Here is a 20177-nt window from a genome sequence, read left to right on the forward strand (position 1 = left end):
GACCGACACTTACTCTAAATTATATGCAAAAGGCCAGACGTAGAGTCTGTCAATTGTCTCTAGCTGGTGCTGATATTTAAACGTTGCGCATGCGGATGGTATGTATCGCTGATAATGAGAGATAGCCTTGTTTACTCCCCGAGTACTCAAAGGCAGAGTTAACAAGACGATATCAATGTTTTTTATGCAAAGCACGTCATGTGTTCGTATTTTAGAACCTTTGATCTCTGCACCCCACATCTCCAGTCAGTTGTCTGGGTGGTATATACGCCTGTCTGCCATAGTACTGTCATCAACGATTTCTATTATAAACAGGTAGGTCCGCAACAACCCAAACGCTTATTGCTATTGTTAGCGCGTACTATTCAATTAGGATCTCTTTTTTGTTCAAGAAAGTCTTTCATTTGACACTTTAAAACATTTGAGCACCTTTAGAATACAGCACCACAGCTTCTCGTGGGAACATTAAAATTAGGTTAACGTAACCTAACCCTAGCTTAACCTAACCCTAATCAACTACAATTACCTAAAACAGTATTATGTTTGTGGTGCTGTATTCTAAAGGTAGGCTAACATATGACCTTTATAATTAAGTTTGGATAGATATTAAGTAAAACCTATATGTTTCACATATGTATATTGCATGTCATACTTCACTCCGTATATATTATAATGTGTTAGAATGAAAATATATTCTGACACTTTCTAGTTACATGTTCGAAAGAAGCATAAGCGTTTCAACTCTCAAATATACTTTCGCCACTTATCGAAATCGAAAGTTTAATAATACTTTCTTAATTGAACGTACAGACCCATGCCAAAAGTATTCGTCACTTGACGCCATTTGACATTATTTCTGTGTAGCACAAATAATTTTCATGAAGTGGGTTTAGGATCAGTCTTTGTCAAATTTAAATCATCACGGCATAATTTCAGTTCATTTCTCCGACCACTTTTTAACAAATGACATCACAATTATCATCTGACGTATGCTTCCATGGGTCTGTTTATCACGTTGGCACATACTCTACATTGTCTTCGCTACGCCTGCATACGTACCATCACAACTATGTTCCTTGTACGGACGTAATATCATTAGAATGAGAGCTTCGATCGAGTGACACATATAGCAAAAACAGATTACATATAGGTGATAGCGAATCAGGTCGTGAACCAAAGCGTCGTTATAGGGCATTCACTTTCATCTTGTATTTGTAGAAATCACTTTGCATCTTTTCGCAGGAAACATGTCTGATTCCATCTCAGCGTCAAATATCCAAAGTTATTTGACAGAATGTCCAGTATGTTCTGAACAATTTGATGATGTTGCTCGCCCTCCCCGTCGTATGTCGTGCTGTGTACAGTGTGTCTGTCAGCCATGTCTTCAGCAGATCTTCAATGAAGATGACAAGACCTTGCTCTGCCCTTTGAGTCACCACAAGCATGAACTTCTCGATGGAATTACCTCTCTTCCTACTGAGCTTATCACATCAAAGATTCTGGACTACCAGAAAATACAAAGTGATGAGCGGGTGGCATGTACCGATTGCCCAAGCAACAACCAGGCTGTGGCAAGTTGTGAAGAATGCTGTGCATTTTTATGCAAAGACTGTAAGATAACCCATGACCAACATAGATTGTCACGATATCACAGAACTAAAACATTCGATGAAATTAAACGTTCGCCAATACACACATTGAAACGACTCCATGAGTGCAGTCTTCACCCACAGCGACAGGAGTTTTTCTGCAATACTTGTGAGCAGATCATATGCGTTTCCTGTACTGTGGAGGAACACCGTGAAGGGATGGGACACACGTTTGTGTCTTTGGATAAAGCACACAATGAGAAGTCAACACAAATTGACAACATGCTAAATCAACTTGACGAAAAGGCTGTAGAACTGACTCAGACAGAACAAGATTTGTTGCACAAAGTCGACAACATGCACGTGTCAGCAGAGGCAGCCAAACAGGATATCAACCGATGCTTTGAGAAGATGCTAGAAGAGTTACAACAGAGAAAGGCAATCCTCCTAATGGAGGTTGAAGAGAGATCCGGTACCGACGTGAAACTGACGGAGGAGATCCTCCAGTCAACAAGGAAGTTGCTGGCGAAAGTGAGATCTTCTACGGATTATATAAGGCAGATGAGAAGAATGGCTGACAACGTCGAAGATCTTCGTCTTATTCTTTCATCCACAACCTCATTGAATGGCATTTTAATGGAGGTACCAAAGAAAGTGAAGTTTGAAAGTAGGGGCACAGTCTTTGCACCAGTCAACCTGAATCATCTTGAATCAACTATTAAGATGGCTGGCATGGTTAGGTCTGTCACATTCACGCCAACACGGAAGCCAAAATATGTACCAGAGAAGACAGTCTACAACACAATCACTCTGGAGCCAGCTGAGGTACCAAAAGGTAGGTTTCAGTAAATACAATGTACTTTGTATATCATTAAAAAATGCAGGGGATATTGAATTTACAACATGTATTAAATGCAAATGATGAAGCCAATGTGGAAACGGATGTTTAAGATAAATTAAGAAGAATTGTGACAACATATTCCATTACTTTGCAAATATTTCCTCTGTATGAATATATATTACCTTTATTGACACGCACTGGCACTAGCTAGTGGTATGCAGCGGAAGCTGTCTAAACCAGCTCTCATTGGGACTGAAGAAACAATCCGGTTTAGACAGTGTGCCGGAATGCAGCACTGATGTTAAATGTACAAGCCACGGATGGGACTGAGATTTTATGCCAGTAATGACACCTGGCCTGACGGAACAGATGCCGGTGTTGACAGCTTCCACTGTATTTATATTTGTGAACAATTCTCTCTTCACAACTGGTGGAGGCATGTTTATGTGCTGCTCCAGGCGGTTGAATCTATGTATCACGGGGATATAAAAAAATATGGAATATCATTTATTGTGATAAGTCACGAAATTTCGTCTTTAATCTCTTCGAGCTGTCATGATTATACTGATTTGGACGAATATTGACATGTCATGCACAGCCAGATTTACACCTTATTATCCCAGTGACATTAGCAAATGACATATTCATTAAATATCACACTACCTGGACTCGATAATGTCTTGGCCTTCACCGTTTGATCCATTTCTGTACTAGACTCCTCATTAGATGTGTCTCATGTTAACATAGTGATTATCATGTAATCCAGCCTTTGAAACCACACGAAGCCTCAGCAATATGAAGAGTTCAAAATCCGTTACTTATATCTTTATATCTTCACTCAGCCAGTCTCATTTCAGTGACGGGTGCGGACATAAGTCTCTCAAAGGTGGAAAATATGCCTATCACATGTAAGTGTACTTCTATTAAACGTATCTTGTCGACGTAAAGCTTGGTCGTGAGTGTAATTTTAGATACCAACTTCTATATTACATTTGCAAACTGATTATGCCATCATACATAGTTTCTGTCAAGTATGATATGATTTTTCATTAATTTTACAATCAGTTTCTAAATGCTCATAAAAATCTGTGATACGCCTAGAAATCGATTTAGAGTGTGTGTGGTCATACAGTTTGACAGTGCATCCAAACTATTAAGAATTAACACCTTGACCTTTTCCATTTATGGTTTCAACATTTAATCCAACTTTGTAAGCTGTGGTTTTAAAAAGTTTTCTATACATTTCTTGCTATTTTCAACATAGTGATATCATAGACGCTACTTTTATTTCTTAAATTCCAAGTTAAGGTATTCATCTCTCCCTTTTCTGCACAACCGGCTCATGATAAAATCTTTTATATGCTGATAATCAGGATCCGATCCATGTTGCTACATACAACTTGTAGAAATGTGTAATCTGTCATGAAATATTGATATGTTCCTAAAATTTCTGTCCTTATGAAATGGTGCATAAGTCCCTGTGTATGACCCTGAAGTACTGAAAATATACCGTCTGTCCGTTTTCAACAGGCACCTATTTGGAGTGGGACACGAATCTTTCCAATCGTGATGTGACAGTAGAAGGGACTGTAGTGTCTAACGTCAAGCCAGATGTCCCGCCTCGTGACACCGGATGTAGAATTCAATCACCGAGGTGCGTCATAACGTCGAAACCGCTGACAATGAGAACTGGCCGCATTGACATGTTCCAGGTGAAGTCTCGCTTCATTCTGAAACAGAAGGTTGAGAAGAATACAATGCTATTTGAAACGGCCCTTACTCCCTCCCCATTAGATTCCCAGTGGAACCAGCTGTTTGGGTTGAGTGTAAGCATTGTAGCGTGTCCTTACCACAAGCAGAAGCTGTGCGTCTGGGTGAGGTGCGGGACACTTGTCACTCATTTGCCACTGTACAAGAATGAAGTTGGCGTGGTCCGTGAGCTGCACTGGAATTTTGTCCTTGATGGCAACAAACATAAGACACATGTCAGTAATGTTTGTGATGGGACAACGTTCAGTACCGTGCCTGATGTTGTACACAACACACCATTGTGGGTCATGATGTATGTTTCTCTACCATCGACATCAGAGATGACAGGGGAACTGATATCAGGCCACAATATAAACAGCAAATGTGAAATGCATGTGAGTTAACATTTGTTGTCATGATTTGTCTTCCGTCGAGGGGTGGATAACATGTAGTCTTATTATGTACGAGGGCGAACATATCGGGGTTCATATTTTTCATTTCTGCTCTCGAGCAAAATATCACTTTGTCATGGTAACGTGAAGTCATGAACAATGCCATGACGTCACGCCTCTTCTGTGACGTTTCGTTCTACATGTGGCGACGGCGGGTAGCCAGCTCATGATTGAAAGTAGATTTCGGTATATTTTCCTCAATTTAACGACTTGGGTCATAAACAGAATATAGTTTTCGTGCCCATGACATAGTAGGTTTAAGACACTTGCGCCTAGATATCGGTATATCCCTGGTCTCGCTCGGGAGAGAGTGAGTTAATATTTAACGTCATATCGGCAATATTGCAGCAACATCGTGACGAGAACATACATGACAAAAAGAATGTATATGCATATTATGAAGACCCTGTCTACGAAGGACAGTAAAACCATTAGACTATCACAGTTAGTATTAAAACTAGCGTGGAAACTTAAAAAATGATAGTATCACTATTTGGACAGTACAATATAAAAACAGGCCATAGATCGCCAACAACAGAGGGTAGATCATCATACCAGGGACCACGGGGACTTACAGTACCTCTGCTACCTGCATGGTCCTCTCGCTCGGGAAATACCAACATTTAGGCATTCGTGTCGTAAACATAGCAATATATGGGCACTCATATAATATCCTCTGTTTACGTCTTGCACCATAAACATTAAAGGTAGAGACTATACTAAATGGATTTATATGATAACAAAAATATGAAAATTTGAAACTGCCATGTCTTGAAATGAACAATTCAAGACGTGGTCGTTTCATGAAATGAACAACTCTTTACGATTAGGTATCACACATACATATAGTTAATGTATAGTATTTACTCCCAATTGTGTTGAAAGATGCTCATGATGTTGATCACTGTTGATTGTCTGGTCCAAACTCGATTATTTACAGATCGGCGTCATATAGCCGGAATATTGCTGAGTGTGATTGTAAACAATAAACAAATAAACAATCGTTTATATAGAGTTTTCAAACAACGTTTCCATAAAATACGCAGGTAAAGTGTGAATTATTAGCACAATGATGTCTTCTTAAATTGAAGAAATGAAGTTGACTTGAAAAGGTCACTTTTTGTACTGAAAAAAAACAGGTATATATAATTAACACGTACTTGAAGGTTATATCTTCATTGCAGGAGTGTGTTTTGCATAGAGATACATGCAGGGAATACGTTTTAAATCTTGGTTTCAGTTTTTTGTATTTGAGTCAGCATAGTGCCCCAGGATTACATGGTTCAGTATACAGTATCACATGTTTGCTTTGTGAAAATTTAAAACAAATGAGGGTACTTAAGTCTCAAACATTTGATTTTGACAGCTGAAGGGATGATGTAAATCCAGCTTGGTTCATGCAGGAAGCAAATGAACTGTAAGTCCCCATGTTCCTTAGTATGGTGATCTACCTGCAGTTGTTGGCAACCTATAGCTCATTTTTTTGCATTGTAGATACATTGTTTTAGATTTAATCACTACTTTTAGATTCTATTCTATAAGTGATATTGCACTTAAGTTTTACCGTCGGTTGACAGGATTTTACAATATATGTGCTATTAATTCATTTGTATTTTTATAATTAATCGTTCTCGTCACGATATGGCTGCAATATTGCCGATGTGACATTAAATAATTACTCAGTCACTCAGTCATTCACTTAAAACAAATGATACTGGATTGTGATTCAACGGCAAAAGGAGAGAAATATTGTCTTGTGAAATAGAAATACGATATCGAATAAGAACTGTATCACACTCATATTTTTAGGATAAAGTATTATATACCATTTCGTTTCGTTTTCGTGCTTTCAGGCAATAGAACAATTGTTCTGTTAACATCAGCTTTTATCGAAATACTAGAATCATAGTTCCCAATGCAGCATCATTTCCTTTCTTGGTTGTCCAGCCATGTTGGAACATCTGGAAACACAATGGCCGAGTCTGCTGCTAAGGAATCACTCGACAAATCCGTGACACCAATACTCCGATTACAAAGCTGTGATCAAATCTTACACCCGTAATACTATGCACTCGAGGTAGGACTCTCATGTAGGTATCAATATATCACATACAATAAAACATCGGTTACTTGGGTTGTCTGTCCTGATTTGAAGAGGTCATTGTGCGACGAGGTTTCTTTGGCCACACCATACACAAATGTGTATAAAAAAAAATGTCAAGATCCTCCATTCTGTATTCCTTGTGACCAAAGGACCATGGTCAAGCATGTTTTGGTTGATTGTCGATTTCTTCACTACGAGGGATAAGTATTTTAATGTAAAACAGTGAGGAATCTTTTTAACGTTATTTCACAATTATGACTGCATTTTTTAAAGAATTGGAATTGTTGGATAAATTGTGATAAATATTTTGTAAATATGTAGGCATTTTACAATTGGTAGCCTGGATCAACAGCTGGGATTGTTGGTCTCTGTATTCCCACAAGGGGATGGAGTATTGTATAATTTTTGTTCCCCACCTCCCCACCTTGTGGATCTTTGTAAGCCCCAAAACATTCTAGAAACCATACCGAACTCTGTAAAGGTTGCATACATTGTGATTGTCATTTTAAAAGATAGTTAAATGTGACTACAATAGTCGCGACTGAATTGATGGTATAACTCCAGCATGTCCCTGTATAGTGATCTACATTCACTTGCTGCCGATCTACAACCCGTTTTCATATTGTATTGTTCAAAATAAGAATACGATCTTGATAAGTTCATTCTGTGATATTCATGTTGTTGTGTTATTATTCTTTGTTGAAATTTTTTAATTGAACTATATTTGTTATAAATTTAAAAGTAGTTTTAGTCACGATATCGCTGAAATAATGCCGATGTGACCATAAATCTTAACTCATTCACTTATTAGTGTGTACTTAAGGACAACGATACAATATGGGGACGTAAAGTACGTTTGCGACCCGCATCTACCCTAACAAGATTACATCATCCCTTCAGCTGTTAGCAGTTCAGACAAATCTAGTAATACATTAATATTGATTATTTAAGCTTGAATGTAACTTCATTTTGATTGCGTGCTATCAGCTTCTTACGTCTCCGAAAATCATTTAGTCATGAAAAACACGTAGTAACAACGCATATTCCACTGGGTCATGCTAATTTCACTGTGATTATTACTCAAATATGAAACATGTGCTGTTAATACTTACGTGTCTGAAAATAACTCTGCAAGTGGTGAATTGAGAGGAAAGGGCAGACCGAGATAGTTCAGACCAGTTTTGCATTTCATTCTTCGCAGATTGTTGACCGTTTTTTCCATACTATCAATAGTGATCGAAGTCGTATTGAATGCGTAATAGCCAGACTGTACCAGCATCTTATACTGAAGAGCCTCTTCCAGAGAGTCTTGGATGTTTTTGATCGGGTGTCCAACACCTTTGTCCAGATTTGTTTACTCACACTATCGTTATTGTCCTGAATAGCGTTCAGAAATAAAATTTGATAATGACCAGTTATCGCCTTGGGAACGCAGGGAGTAGTTAGCAAAAACGCATATTTGCATATATGATAATAGTTAACGAGCTTCGCCAGACATAATGATGCATCTGGTGTTCTTTTCAACGCCACACATTACACAGGTTACATTACAATTTTTAGATACTGACCTTGTACATATCTTCGTAAAATGCTCCTTTTCGAATAAAATTTTGTAGTCCTCACTTTCTGTAAAGCTCTTCCATTGTATTGAAGGGGATCGTATCCATAGCCAACAGATTCCCCGTGTAAACCACGACAGTGGTGATGCAAAACAGTCACCTGCTTGCGAGAGAGAGAGAGTTTGGTAACGGGCATATGAAACGTGCCCATAGCACTTGAAAACACCCGTGGGCTTGCTTCTGGTCATGTTCTACGGGGTGTGTTAGGGATAGATAGATAGATAATTTAAGTTTTAATAGGTGTTCGGGCAACTAGGCCTATTTACACCTTGCCCATCACAAAGGTTTGCTAATTTCCCAAACGTTTATAAAGTATTAAAACTGCCACAAGCTTTAATATAAGCAAGAAGTGCATTCTGAACATCAGTGCGGGCGATATTCTGTGAACACAAAAGACCAGTCAAAGAGATTTTAATATTGAGTGTTGTAAGTGATTCAATCATCGCCTTACGTTGAGTGACATATTTTTGGCAATGCAATAAATAATGGGCATCATTATCTAGCTGATGACACACAGTGCAATTTGGAGAAGTATCTTTATCAAGAATATTTAGATAGGCCCCAAGACCACAGTGCCCAAGACGAAGTCTGGTTAATAGCACCTCTTCTCTACGGTTGCCTCTGGATAATTTTGACTTCGTTATAAAAGGCTCAATGCCATAGAGATGGCGTCCTTTTAAGGATGAGGACCATCTCTGTTGCCATTTCGTCTGAACTCAGAACTTACTTAAGGTGCATAATTCAGCAGGAGAGGGCAGTATGGACTCATCCTGTTCCGATCCATCAAAATCTAATGCAGCTTTTGCCAATCTGTCAGCTTTTCATTTCCAAATATCCCAACATGAGCCGGTATCCATGAAAATTCAACGTCTAAAAGATCTTTACTTAAGTCATTAAAGAGTTCAAGTATAATATAGATCAAATCTTGCCTTGCTGAGGAGGAGCCTGTCCGAACTGCTTGTAAAGCACTGACAGAATCACTAAAAATGACCGCTGATACAGGCTTAAAAAATTTAATCCAGCACAAAGCTTCAATGATGGCCGCAAGTTCAGCAGAAAATACTGACAAGTGATCAGCTAATCGGAGAGAAATCTCTCTTTGATCAGTAGCTATGAAGATACCTGCACCAACATGACCGGACACTGGGCACTTTGATCCATCAGTGTAAATCTGCATAGCATTAGCCCACTGTAAACTACGGATATGTTCCTCAGCAAGAGCTTTGATACGAGGAACTGGATCAGATTTAGATGTTTGGTCCAGAACATCAAGATACACGGATGGATGTTCAGGCAGCCAAGGTGGCTTCTTAGACAGAACACTGACATCATCTACTGCAACATCACGTACTTGATGATGCAAAGCAGTTCTCTGACAACGCATCCCATAAGGCCCCATACCGTCCTTCCAAGGATCGAGAAAATACTCAACACAATCTCCCAATACAGCTGATGTCGGGTGTTTCAACCCAAACTTCAGCATGTATCTAACTTCTAACAGTTCACGTCTGAGATCTAAAGGCATTTCACCCGATTCAACATGTAGAGCTTCAACAGAGGTAGTTCTAAATGCTCCAAGACAGATTCTGAGGGCCTTTGACTGAACAACATCTAGTCTTGCCTTTTGTGTTACACATGCAGATCCATAAGCTTGACAGCCGAAATCAAGTCGTGATCTAATGAGGGCACGATATAACAGCAATAAACACTGCCTGTCTGCACCCCATTTGGTGTGTGTTAGGGAGCAACGTCTCGTCGAGTCATCCTTAATTCCAACGATACAATACAAAGATGAGGGACATCAGACATGAGCTTGACACATTATGTCTGTGTGGGGAATCGAACCCGGGTATCCAGCATCACGAGCGAACGCTTTAACCACGAGGCTAACCCGCCGCACCTTCCGGCATCTATGCTTGACGTAATTTCTTAATTGAACATTACATATAGAGGTTGAACCTGAATGTAGACAAGCGCGATGAACCGTGTTGCAGGTGTACACAAATGTTGACATAAATATTATCAAAAACGTTTAAACATCAGTGGTTACAGTTATTCACCTCCAAGATGCCAAATATAAGTTCTCTTCCATTCAAAATATGCCGTATTGGGAAAGAGCGCCAACGGAGGTGCCGTACATCTCCCCGTTGTTTGACATTATTCCGACTTGAGACCATTCCCTACCTCCATACTTCCGCAAGTGGCACCCGTGGCGAGCCACCTCCTCGTGGTGGGTGCTGGGTAACGCGAAGAGCTCGCCGGCACCAGCGTTGTGGACCCGGGGGGCATATTTGGTCCACCAACCTGTTTGCCGTGGGTTGCGGCCCTGTGTCGGTGGAGGACGGGAGTCTGGGGGTTGAGGGCACTGGGGGCCTGTGACCGCGTTCCCTTTGCTCAACACACCCCTTCGACCCTTACTTCACCTAGACGGGAGGTTGAATGGGCCTGGCTCAACCAATCGGCTGGTCATGCTAAGCCCTGTACATGTAAATTTTACTGCATAAATTTTTAGAAACCATTTTGTCTTTTGTCAGTTGTCATGGCTTTGTGATGATATATCTATTTTACGATTAAATAACTCAAATTTCGTATCTTGCCTTGAGTCCTATGTCCAGAAGGCAGTGGCTCATGGGCCAATCTGGTGGAATAATTACTTGCTGATTATTCTGCTTGAGTATATCATCCGGGTATCCTTGGTGCTGCAGGCTGGAAACCCGCCTGCTCTTAGCATTGTCCTTGTGATACTCCGTGGGGGGTGGGGAGCTCGGATGACGAATTCATACTAACTTACCATGGATTACCAAACCCCAAACAAAGAAACGAAACGCCAACTCGACAATGATGATGATGAACAGCGACCGTCCAAATCTATTGATTACTGGCCTCGTTTTCTGATCCTTGAGACTCTTGATAATACTCCTTTAAAGCCGAATCCATTTGCGATATCTAAAGGTATCCATGGAATAGCAGGAGATATTAAAGATGTGAAACGCTTGCGTTGAGGATGTTTATTACTTGAATGTAACAGAAAACAGCAAGCAACTAACCTGTTGTCCATTGAAACGTTTGTTGGAGTTTCGGTTAAGGTATCTGCGCATAGAACACTGAACACCAGTACAGGTATTGTACGAGACCGAGATCGTCTATTTGCAGATATGACCGAGATTGACATTGCATCGGAAATGAAGGATCAAGGTGTGATGTATGTCAAAAGATTTTCCACTCGAAAAAACAATGAAAGTGTTGCAACTAACACATACCTGTTTTCTTTTTCTGCGCCAAATCCACCCAAATCAATCAGGGCAGGTTACTACAGCGTTACTGTTGATGCATACATCCCCAATCCTCTGAGATGTTTCAAATGCCAGAAGTTTGGACATGGTGTGAAGACTTGCACATTGTCTGTTACTTGTGCTCACTGTGCTGAGACTACTCATGTAACAGAAGATTGTGCAAGTAGCTCCAAAAAATGTGCCAACTGCAATGGAAATCATTCAGCATTTACTAAGGATTGTCCCACTTGGAAAAAGCAGATGGAGATCAACGGGATTAAATACACTAATAATGTCAGTTTTGCTGAAGCCAAAAAGTTGATACAGCCAAGGGATACTAGTGAAACTTATGCCTCCATCGCCAGAAAGCCATCAGAAATGACCAACAAAGAAAATACTTCTCAAGTCATTACCTTGTCACATGCCTGTCAAACAGACTTGACGTGGATAAACACAGACATTCCTAAAAATCTTTCTCCTGAGCAATCAACACAGACAGCAGATTTACTTCCTGATCAGCAGAACTTTTCTCAGCACCAATCTCCCGTTTCTCAACTTGGATCACAAACAGGGAAGAATGAGAAACAGACAGGTAAAACAAAGTTCAAATCAAGATCAGACACTTCAAGACCAAATCGAGCTCCTAAAGGGTCACACAAGATCAAATTATTTAATAAGTTTGGGTCACTAGAAGATATGGATGTGTCTGATAACATCCATCCTCGGGCACATAGCTTGTCGCGGGGTAGATCCCCAATCAACCCACCATAGTTTTTGCCAATACAATAATACAATGGAATTGTAGAGGATTAAGGACTAATCTTAATGAACTACAGCTATTAGTCCAAGGCGTTGCACCAGCAGCTTTCTGTTTACAGGAAACATACCTGAAACAGACAGATACTTTTAATTTACGTCAGTTTGATGCATACAATTATTTTTCCCCTTCGGGTGACAGGGCCACTGGAGGATCTTCAATCCTCGTCAAACAAGATGTTATCCATAGTTCTGTAGCTCTTAAAACTAACCTCCAGGCCGTTGCAGTGAGACTTACTCTTCACGTTACTTTTACACTATGCTCTTTGTATATACCGCCTTCCTCAGCACTCCAACAGTCAGATCTGCAAGATCTCTATGATCAACTCCCAAAGCCGTGTATCATAATGGGTGATCTCAATGGCCATAACCCGCTATGGGGTGGTACAAACACTAACTCAAAAGGTCAAATACTGGAAGATTTTATCTCCAATAATGACTTATGCTTATACAATGATGATTCAAGCACTTATCTGCACCCTGCAACCGGCACCTACTCTTCTCTAGATCTGTCTCTTGCAGACTCTTCACTACTTAATGAGTTTGAGTGGTCAGTCCACAATGATCTCTGTGGAAGTGACCATTTCCCTACTATATTCAAATCTATAACTCCATCTGATGTTCCTCCATCATCAAGGCGGAATTTTAAAAAGGCTAACTGGGCTTTATATGAAACACTGTGTGCAGGAAAACTTAAACCTGAACTTTTTATTGACGTTCCTGATGCTATTCAATGTTTTTCTGAGGAACTGAATTCCATAGCTGATGAGTGTATACCAAAGTCCTCTGCAGTTCCACACATAAGAAGACCATGGTTCAGCGATGAATGCAAACAAGCTAGGAAGGCAAGGAAAAAAGCAGAACATTATTTCCGTCGCCATCCTATGGTGCATAATTTAAATAAATTTAAGATTTTAAATGCTAAAGCGCGGCGTACTTTTAAACAGAACAAACGCCAGTCTTGGCAAAATTATGCATCCAAAATAAATTCCAGGACACCTATGTCCAAGGTATGGAACATGGTCCAGAAAATTAAAGGTAAAGGTACTAAATCTACTGTCCATCATCTTAAACATGGAGATCAATTACTTACTGATAAGTCAGATATTGCGAATAAACTGGGTGAAACTCTCGCTAAACATTCTTCCTCTTCGAATTATACACCTAAATTTCAGCAATATAAAAAACAACAAGAAAAGAAAATTATTAATTTCAATTCTGATAACGGGGAAGATTATAATGAAACGTTTTCTATTCATGAACTCCATACTGCTCTTGATCAAGCCCATGATACGGCTACAGGAGCTGATAACATCCATTATCAACTCCTGAAACATTTACCAGAATCCTGTCTGGAAACTCTCCTAAGTATTTTTGATGATATTTGGACATCGGGTAACTTTCCTCCTTCATGGCGTGATGCCATAGTAGTACTAATACCTAAACCTGGACGTGATCATACCGATCCATCCAATTATCGTCCGATTTCATTAACTAGCTGTGTTTGCGAGACCATGGAACGCATGGTAAATAATCGACTTGTTTGGTACTTGGAAACAAATAATCTCATAACAGATATACAGTGTGGTTTCCGTAAAAACAGAAGGACTGTCGACCACTTGGTGCGACTGCAATCATTTGTTAAAAACGCACTAATTAATAAACAACATGATGTGTCTATCTTTTTTTATCTTGAAAAAGCATATGACACCAACTGGAAATATGGCATTTTGAGAGATTTACATGACTTTGGCTTGCGAGGGCGTTTGCTTAAATTTATTGCCAACTTTTTAAATGACAGACAATTCCAGGTCCGTGTGGGTTCAACCCTGTCTGACCATTACAATCAGGATCAGAGTGTTCCACAAGGCAGTATTCTGTCTGTCACTCTTTTTAGCATCAAGATCAACAGTTTATCAAAAGTTGTAAACGATTCAATTGATGGATCGTTATTTGTGGATGATTTTAATATTTCTTGTCGTGGTAAAAATATGCATACCATTGAACGGCAACTACAGTTGTGTTTAAACAAGATTAATAAATGGTGTCTTGAAAACGGCTTTAAATTTTCTAAATCGAAAACTAACTGCATACATTTTTGTCGTAAATATAAACCCCATAAAGACCCTGAACTGTCTCTAGATGGGACGCCCATTAAAGTTGTGAAGGAAGCCAAGTTCTTGGGTCTAATCTTTGATTCACATTTAACTTTTTTACCACATATTAAATCACTTAAAACTAAATGCCTGAAAGCACTTGACTTGTTAAAAGTTGTTTCAAATTCAAACTGGGGAGGGGATCAAGCTACCCTTCTCCATCTCTATCGATCACTAGTTCGTTCTAAACTTGATTATGGCTCTATCGTTTACGATGGAGCCTGCAAAAGCAATCTTAAACTTCTTGATCCTGTCCATCATCAAGGTCTGAGACTTTGTCTTGGATCTTTTAGAACTTCACCTATTGACAGTCTCTATGTTGAGGCTGATGAACCTTCTCTTGAGCAGCGCCGTATAAAGTTAGCTTTACAATACATTACTAAATTATACTCTAATCATTCTAGCCCTGCATATAACTGTGTTTTCAATCCCCTTTATGAGGATTTATACAACAAAAAGTCTTCTCTTGTCCCGCCTCTGGGACATAGAATTAAACCCTTTCTTTCTGCTGCTGGGATTCAGCTGGAAAACATAGCTCCCTCCCGTCTTCTTTCTTCTCCTCCCTGGCAGTTGGTCAGGTCTCAAGTAGACCTAACATTGACCACATTTAAAAAGTCAGAAACTAATGAATTACAATATAAGCAAGAATGTAATCAATTAAAACATAAATATAGCAATTATAAATCCTTATTTACAGACGGGTCCAAGGATGGTGGCGCTGTGGCTTGTGCCACTGTCATTGGATCCAGAACAATATCTTCTAGATTACCAGATAGTAGTTCTATTTTTACAGCAGAAGCTAACGCCATATTAACAGCTCTTAAATATATTCAAAGACACCCTAAACGTAAACAATATATAATCTATTCAGACTCTCTTTCTTGTCTCCAGGCGATTAAAAATTTGTCATGTAAACATCCACTTTTAATTGACATTATAGAATTGTATAATAATCTTGCTACTGGCCAATACGACATCGTCTTCTGTTGGTTACCCAGCCATGTAGGCATTTCAGGGAACACAATGGCCGATCTTGCTGCCAAGGCAGCACTAAACAAATTTGTGACACCGCTTCTTATTCCCTACGCTGATTACAAAGCCACCATTAGATCTTATATCCGTGATGTGATGCAAAAGAAGTGGGACACCCAAGTGAGTATAAATAAATTACATGAGATAAAACCTTACATTGGTTATACCCACTTGGGTTGTCAGTCCAGATTTGAAGAGGTCATACTACGACGATGTCGTATTGGCCACACTAGATATACTCATGCATACCTGTTGAAAGGTGCGGATCCTCGATTTTGCATCCCTTGTGATGATAGAGTTACGGTCAAGCATATTCTGTTTGACTGTGTTGAAATCTCCATCACAAGGGATAAATATTTTACAGTTAAAACAATGAAGGATCTTTTTACCAACGTTAGTTCTCATTTTATTATAGGTTTTTTTAAAAGAAATTGATTTTTTGGGTGAATTTTGAATAGTATGTTTCTGTAAATAGATGTATTTTAATGATTGGTAGTTTGAATTAGTAACTTGAATTGTTGGTGACTGTACCCTCAAAGGGGGTTGAAGTATTGTAAAATTATTGTCCTCCTGAGAGGGTACGTAAGTCCACAAACATTCACAGTAAATTTAAGTCTACCAGGTTTTTAATCGTAGTATTCATGATGTTTTAATTTTGGCTAACCTTTCGTACAATCGCAAGCAGCTGAGGGGATGATGGAAATCCAACTAGGGTCCATGTAGGTAGCAAAGGTACTGTAAGTCCCCATGGTCCCTAGTGTGGTGATCTACCTTCACTTGTTGGCCATCTATAGTCTGTTTTTATTATGTATTGTCTAAATAGTGCTATTAGTTTTAACTTTCCATACTAGTTTTAATTAAAATTGTGATATGCTAGTTGTTTTACTGTCCTTCGTTGACAGATTTTTCCATATGCATATATTTAATTTAAATGTTCTCGTCACGATATGGCTGGGATATTGCCGATGTGACGTTAAACATTAACTCACTCACTCACTCACTACTTCCGCAAGTGTGTGCTGATTATTAAGGAGGAATAGGATTTGCCTGTAACCAAATGAAAACAAAATCCGCTATCATTGGAAAAATGACGTTCGGGTATTGTTTCGGAGCTCCACCAATAATTTTTGGCACGTTTAACATCAGTGTAACTCTTGCCTGATTACTTTAACTGCCACTGCTAACTTGTCCAGATGAATGTCCTGATTGTGTACCTCTGATAACAATGGCGGAAGGGTGACTTCAAGCGTTCTTAGTCCGTATTCCTTGTTTTTTTCTGGAGGACTGGGGCAGAAAGAGGACAAATCATGTATGTAAACATGCCCCCACAACTGGCCCAAACGAATACTTTACCATTGTCAGTAAAGACATTTCTCAGTTAAGTGCAGATTCTAGGACATTTGGGTAATACAATGCACGTAACCTGGACTGCCGGTTGTCCGACTTCCATTTTGTGCAAGCCATATTGGGTGAATGGATTAAATCGCTGACATTGTGTGCTGACGGATAGGTGCATCACCCTGAACATGTTCGTTCATATTTCTAACCGGTGTCAATGCAAAATGTGCTAGAAAATTGTATTTCATGGAAAACATAAAACATATTTTGTCAAATACAACATGTGATTTCACATTTGACCAAATCCTAAAGGAAGGAAACATATGTATTGAAACAACAAATGCGCACATAAACAGTGGTTACGGAAGTGATTATTTGACGTTTAAACAATTACACAGGTAATGAGCCACATATAAACTACCACGATTTACGGCTATGCAAAGTCATAAGAGCATTGTCCTGTTCCCTGGGTTGGTATTTGCGCGTTTCAATCGACAACCAATCACCTTTATAGTCATAAAATTTCCTATGGCTGACGTGCACGTTTTCTAACGATTAGAACGGACCTTTACGACTAATCTCCGGAACACATTCCAGACTGCAGAGTTTAGTGTTTAGACCATTCAGCGACTTAATTGTCTGCATCCTAGCACAGCCAAAGAATACCCAGGTCATTCCGGAAAAAACACCCAGCAGTCTCCAGTCAACGGGTATCAACATGTCTAAACACGTCTTGAAGATCGTTGTACACATGCTTGTCTTTTTCAGAGAAACGGCTTTGGGGTGGTCATGATTTGGGATAGGATGAAAGAAACCCGTCTGTTATTGTTCATGATAATTTCAAGTGTGTAGGCAAGATCACTGAGATTCCCTGAGAAGTTGCAACTACAGATCTTTAATTTCAATCCCAACAAGCCCTACATATACTAACATACCCGCACATACTCCAACGTTGCCGCGGTGCACTGTTATTCTCCCTGCTTAGGTTTGGTTAGCGCTTATTGAGTTTGTGACATTAACTCTTGTCCTGCATTTGGACTCGAAATGTGACTGCCGAAAGAAGTTAAAATGTAGGCATTTTTTGTGTTGTGTTGTGTTGTGTTTTTGTTGTTTTTCTGGTCAAAATGTACGTATGGCATTGGAACCCCTGGAAATCATCAACGGTCATGATAATGGACTCTATGAATATGTATTTCACCCCATCATTGTGTGTGGCGATATTAGAAAGGTATACTGTAGCTGTACTCATATGAATAGCTCAGGGCCCCCAGGTCGTGACACAAACCGTTCCTTCCTATCCACCAGTCAGATTCTCGTCCCTGATGTCATCATATATGACAAGCATTATATCTTAGCATAGTTTACATATTAAATGATATAAATCCAGCTTGGGCCCATGTAGGTAGGTTCTGAAAGTCCTCCATGGTCGCTAGGGCGGTGGCCTACTTTTCAGTTGTCAGCTATCCTCGGCCCTTTTTTTACATTGTATTGTTCTAATTTGATGTAATATTTTAGAGATATGTGCTAGTTTTATTTCATGATATTGTGATGTTCTTGTCGATTTTACTGTCCGTTGATGACAGTTATGTTTATAATTTACCAGAAATTACTATGTAACACAATTAAACGCTCTCGTCATTATATGGCTGAAATATTGTCGATGTGACGTTAAATCATAACACACTCACTCACATGTTAAAAAGTCAACAGTTATAGGATCGAGAAGATATTGTTGTGTATCCAACGACTCTGACACAAGCCACTGTGCCACTGTGACACTATCCTTGGATCCATCTGTAAATAAGATTTGCAACTGCTGTACTTACTTTTTAATTGATTGTATTCTTGTTTATACTGCAACCGTCTTCTGGGCACGTTAGACTCTAGGCAAGTTTATATTTGTTTACAGTAAACAAGTAATGAATTTTAATACAGTTTTTACCAAGTTCATAAAATATTAATTGGAATACATCAAATGTGTGAAACATCATATGGAGCACAGGGCTTGGCGTGACCAACCGATTGGTTGAACCGGGCCCATTCAACCACCCGTCTAGGTGAAGACAGGGGAATCTACTAGTCTTTAATCGTAGTACATATGTCATTGTATTTCATAACTAAATTGTCTAAAATACTGAAGAATAGTGTAAATCCCGCTGGGGTCAATGCAGAAAGCAAGTGTACTGTAAGTAGAACAAATGGTCCCTTCGATGGTGATCTACCTTCAGTTTTAGATTTACATACCGGTTGTAACTTCATACTTGTGATACCTGATTCACTAACGGGTTTGTTTTCAACGTTTTACACATATATTTATATAGCAAAGGTATTGCTTGTTTGTATATGGCTTAGATATTATCGATTTGACATAAAGTCTTAACCTTCACACATTTAAAGGTCATATGGGGTCATCTGCTGGATCTAGAAATGTGTAATCCATTGCATTCATCGTGGGTTTGTAAGTGAGTTTAGTTGCTGCACTCAGCAATATTCCAGTTATATGGAGACGGCCCGTAAATAATAGAGTCTGCACCACTCAATCCACTGACCAAAAGCATGAGCATCTATCTGCGCAATTACGTGTAAACAAAGTCGACGAGCTTGACCACCTGATCCCCTTAGCCGCCTCTTAGACGACAAGCGTGGGTTACTAGTGACCAATATCCTAAACCGGACCTTCGCGGGTATATTTCATTGTGGAGGCATAGCAGTTTTTACAAATTTGTGGTCCTGTACCTGGTGCAGACGAAATCGTAATGCTTCTGTGTTTCTCATCAGCATTTTGCTCAACTTGTAAAGATACGCGTACAGACGCGAAGCGTGCGTTTGTTACCATATGTCCAGAGTGGCCCAGGCCGATGATGGTATTTGATGATGTCATTGTTTATATTCAGGATTTGTTTACGTGCAGCACGACCATCAATCTACACTATTGGGATACGACAACACGTACCAACCAAGCCAGCGAGTCTGACCACCCGATCGCGCTTGTCGCCTTTTACGACAAGCATGGGTCCATGAAGATGGATTATCTCCACGCAGCTTATATCCATAACATGACGCAGGTTCTCTGCAATGATACTGTCTCAAAGGTTGCCTGAATGAATTGAATGCACACTAAAACTATAGTTCCTATGATAATTGTCAGCGTTTGTGATTGCTCTGGGGCTAAGGCGTGTCTTACACACTTCATAGGAAATCGACAAAAC

The 20177-nt window shown here is 39.5% G+C and overlaps 1 protein-coding gene across 1 annotated transcript; it reads left to right on the top strand.

Moving 5' to 3' along the window:
- Window positions 1-244: 244 nt before the first annotated feature.
- Window positions 245-5629, top strand: LOC137284080 (E3 ubiquitin-protein ligase TRIM71-like). Its single transcript, XM_067815760.1, has 4 exons — window positions 245-315; window positions 1243-2424; window positions 3288-3338; window positions 3961-5629. Exons 2-4 carry the CDS (start codon window positions 1248-1250, stop codon window positions 4581-4583), a joined length of 1851 nt encoding a protein of 616 aa, XP_067671861.1. The 5' UTR covers window positions 245-315; window positions 1243-1247; the 3' UTR covers window positions 4584-5629.
- Window positions 5630-20177: the final 14548 nt, after the last annotated feature.

The sequence above is a fragment of the Haliotis asinina genome, chromosome 1, assembly GCF_037392515.1.
Source record: "Haliotis asinina isolate JCU_RB_2024 chromosome 1, JCU_Hal_asi_v2, whole genome shotgun sequence".
Lineage (NCBI taxonomy): Eukaryota > Metazoa > Mollusca > Gastropoda > Lepetellida > Haliotidae > Haliotis > Haliotis asinina.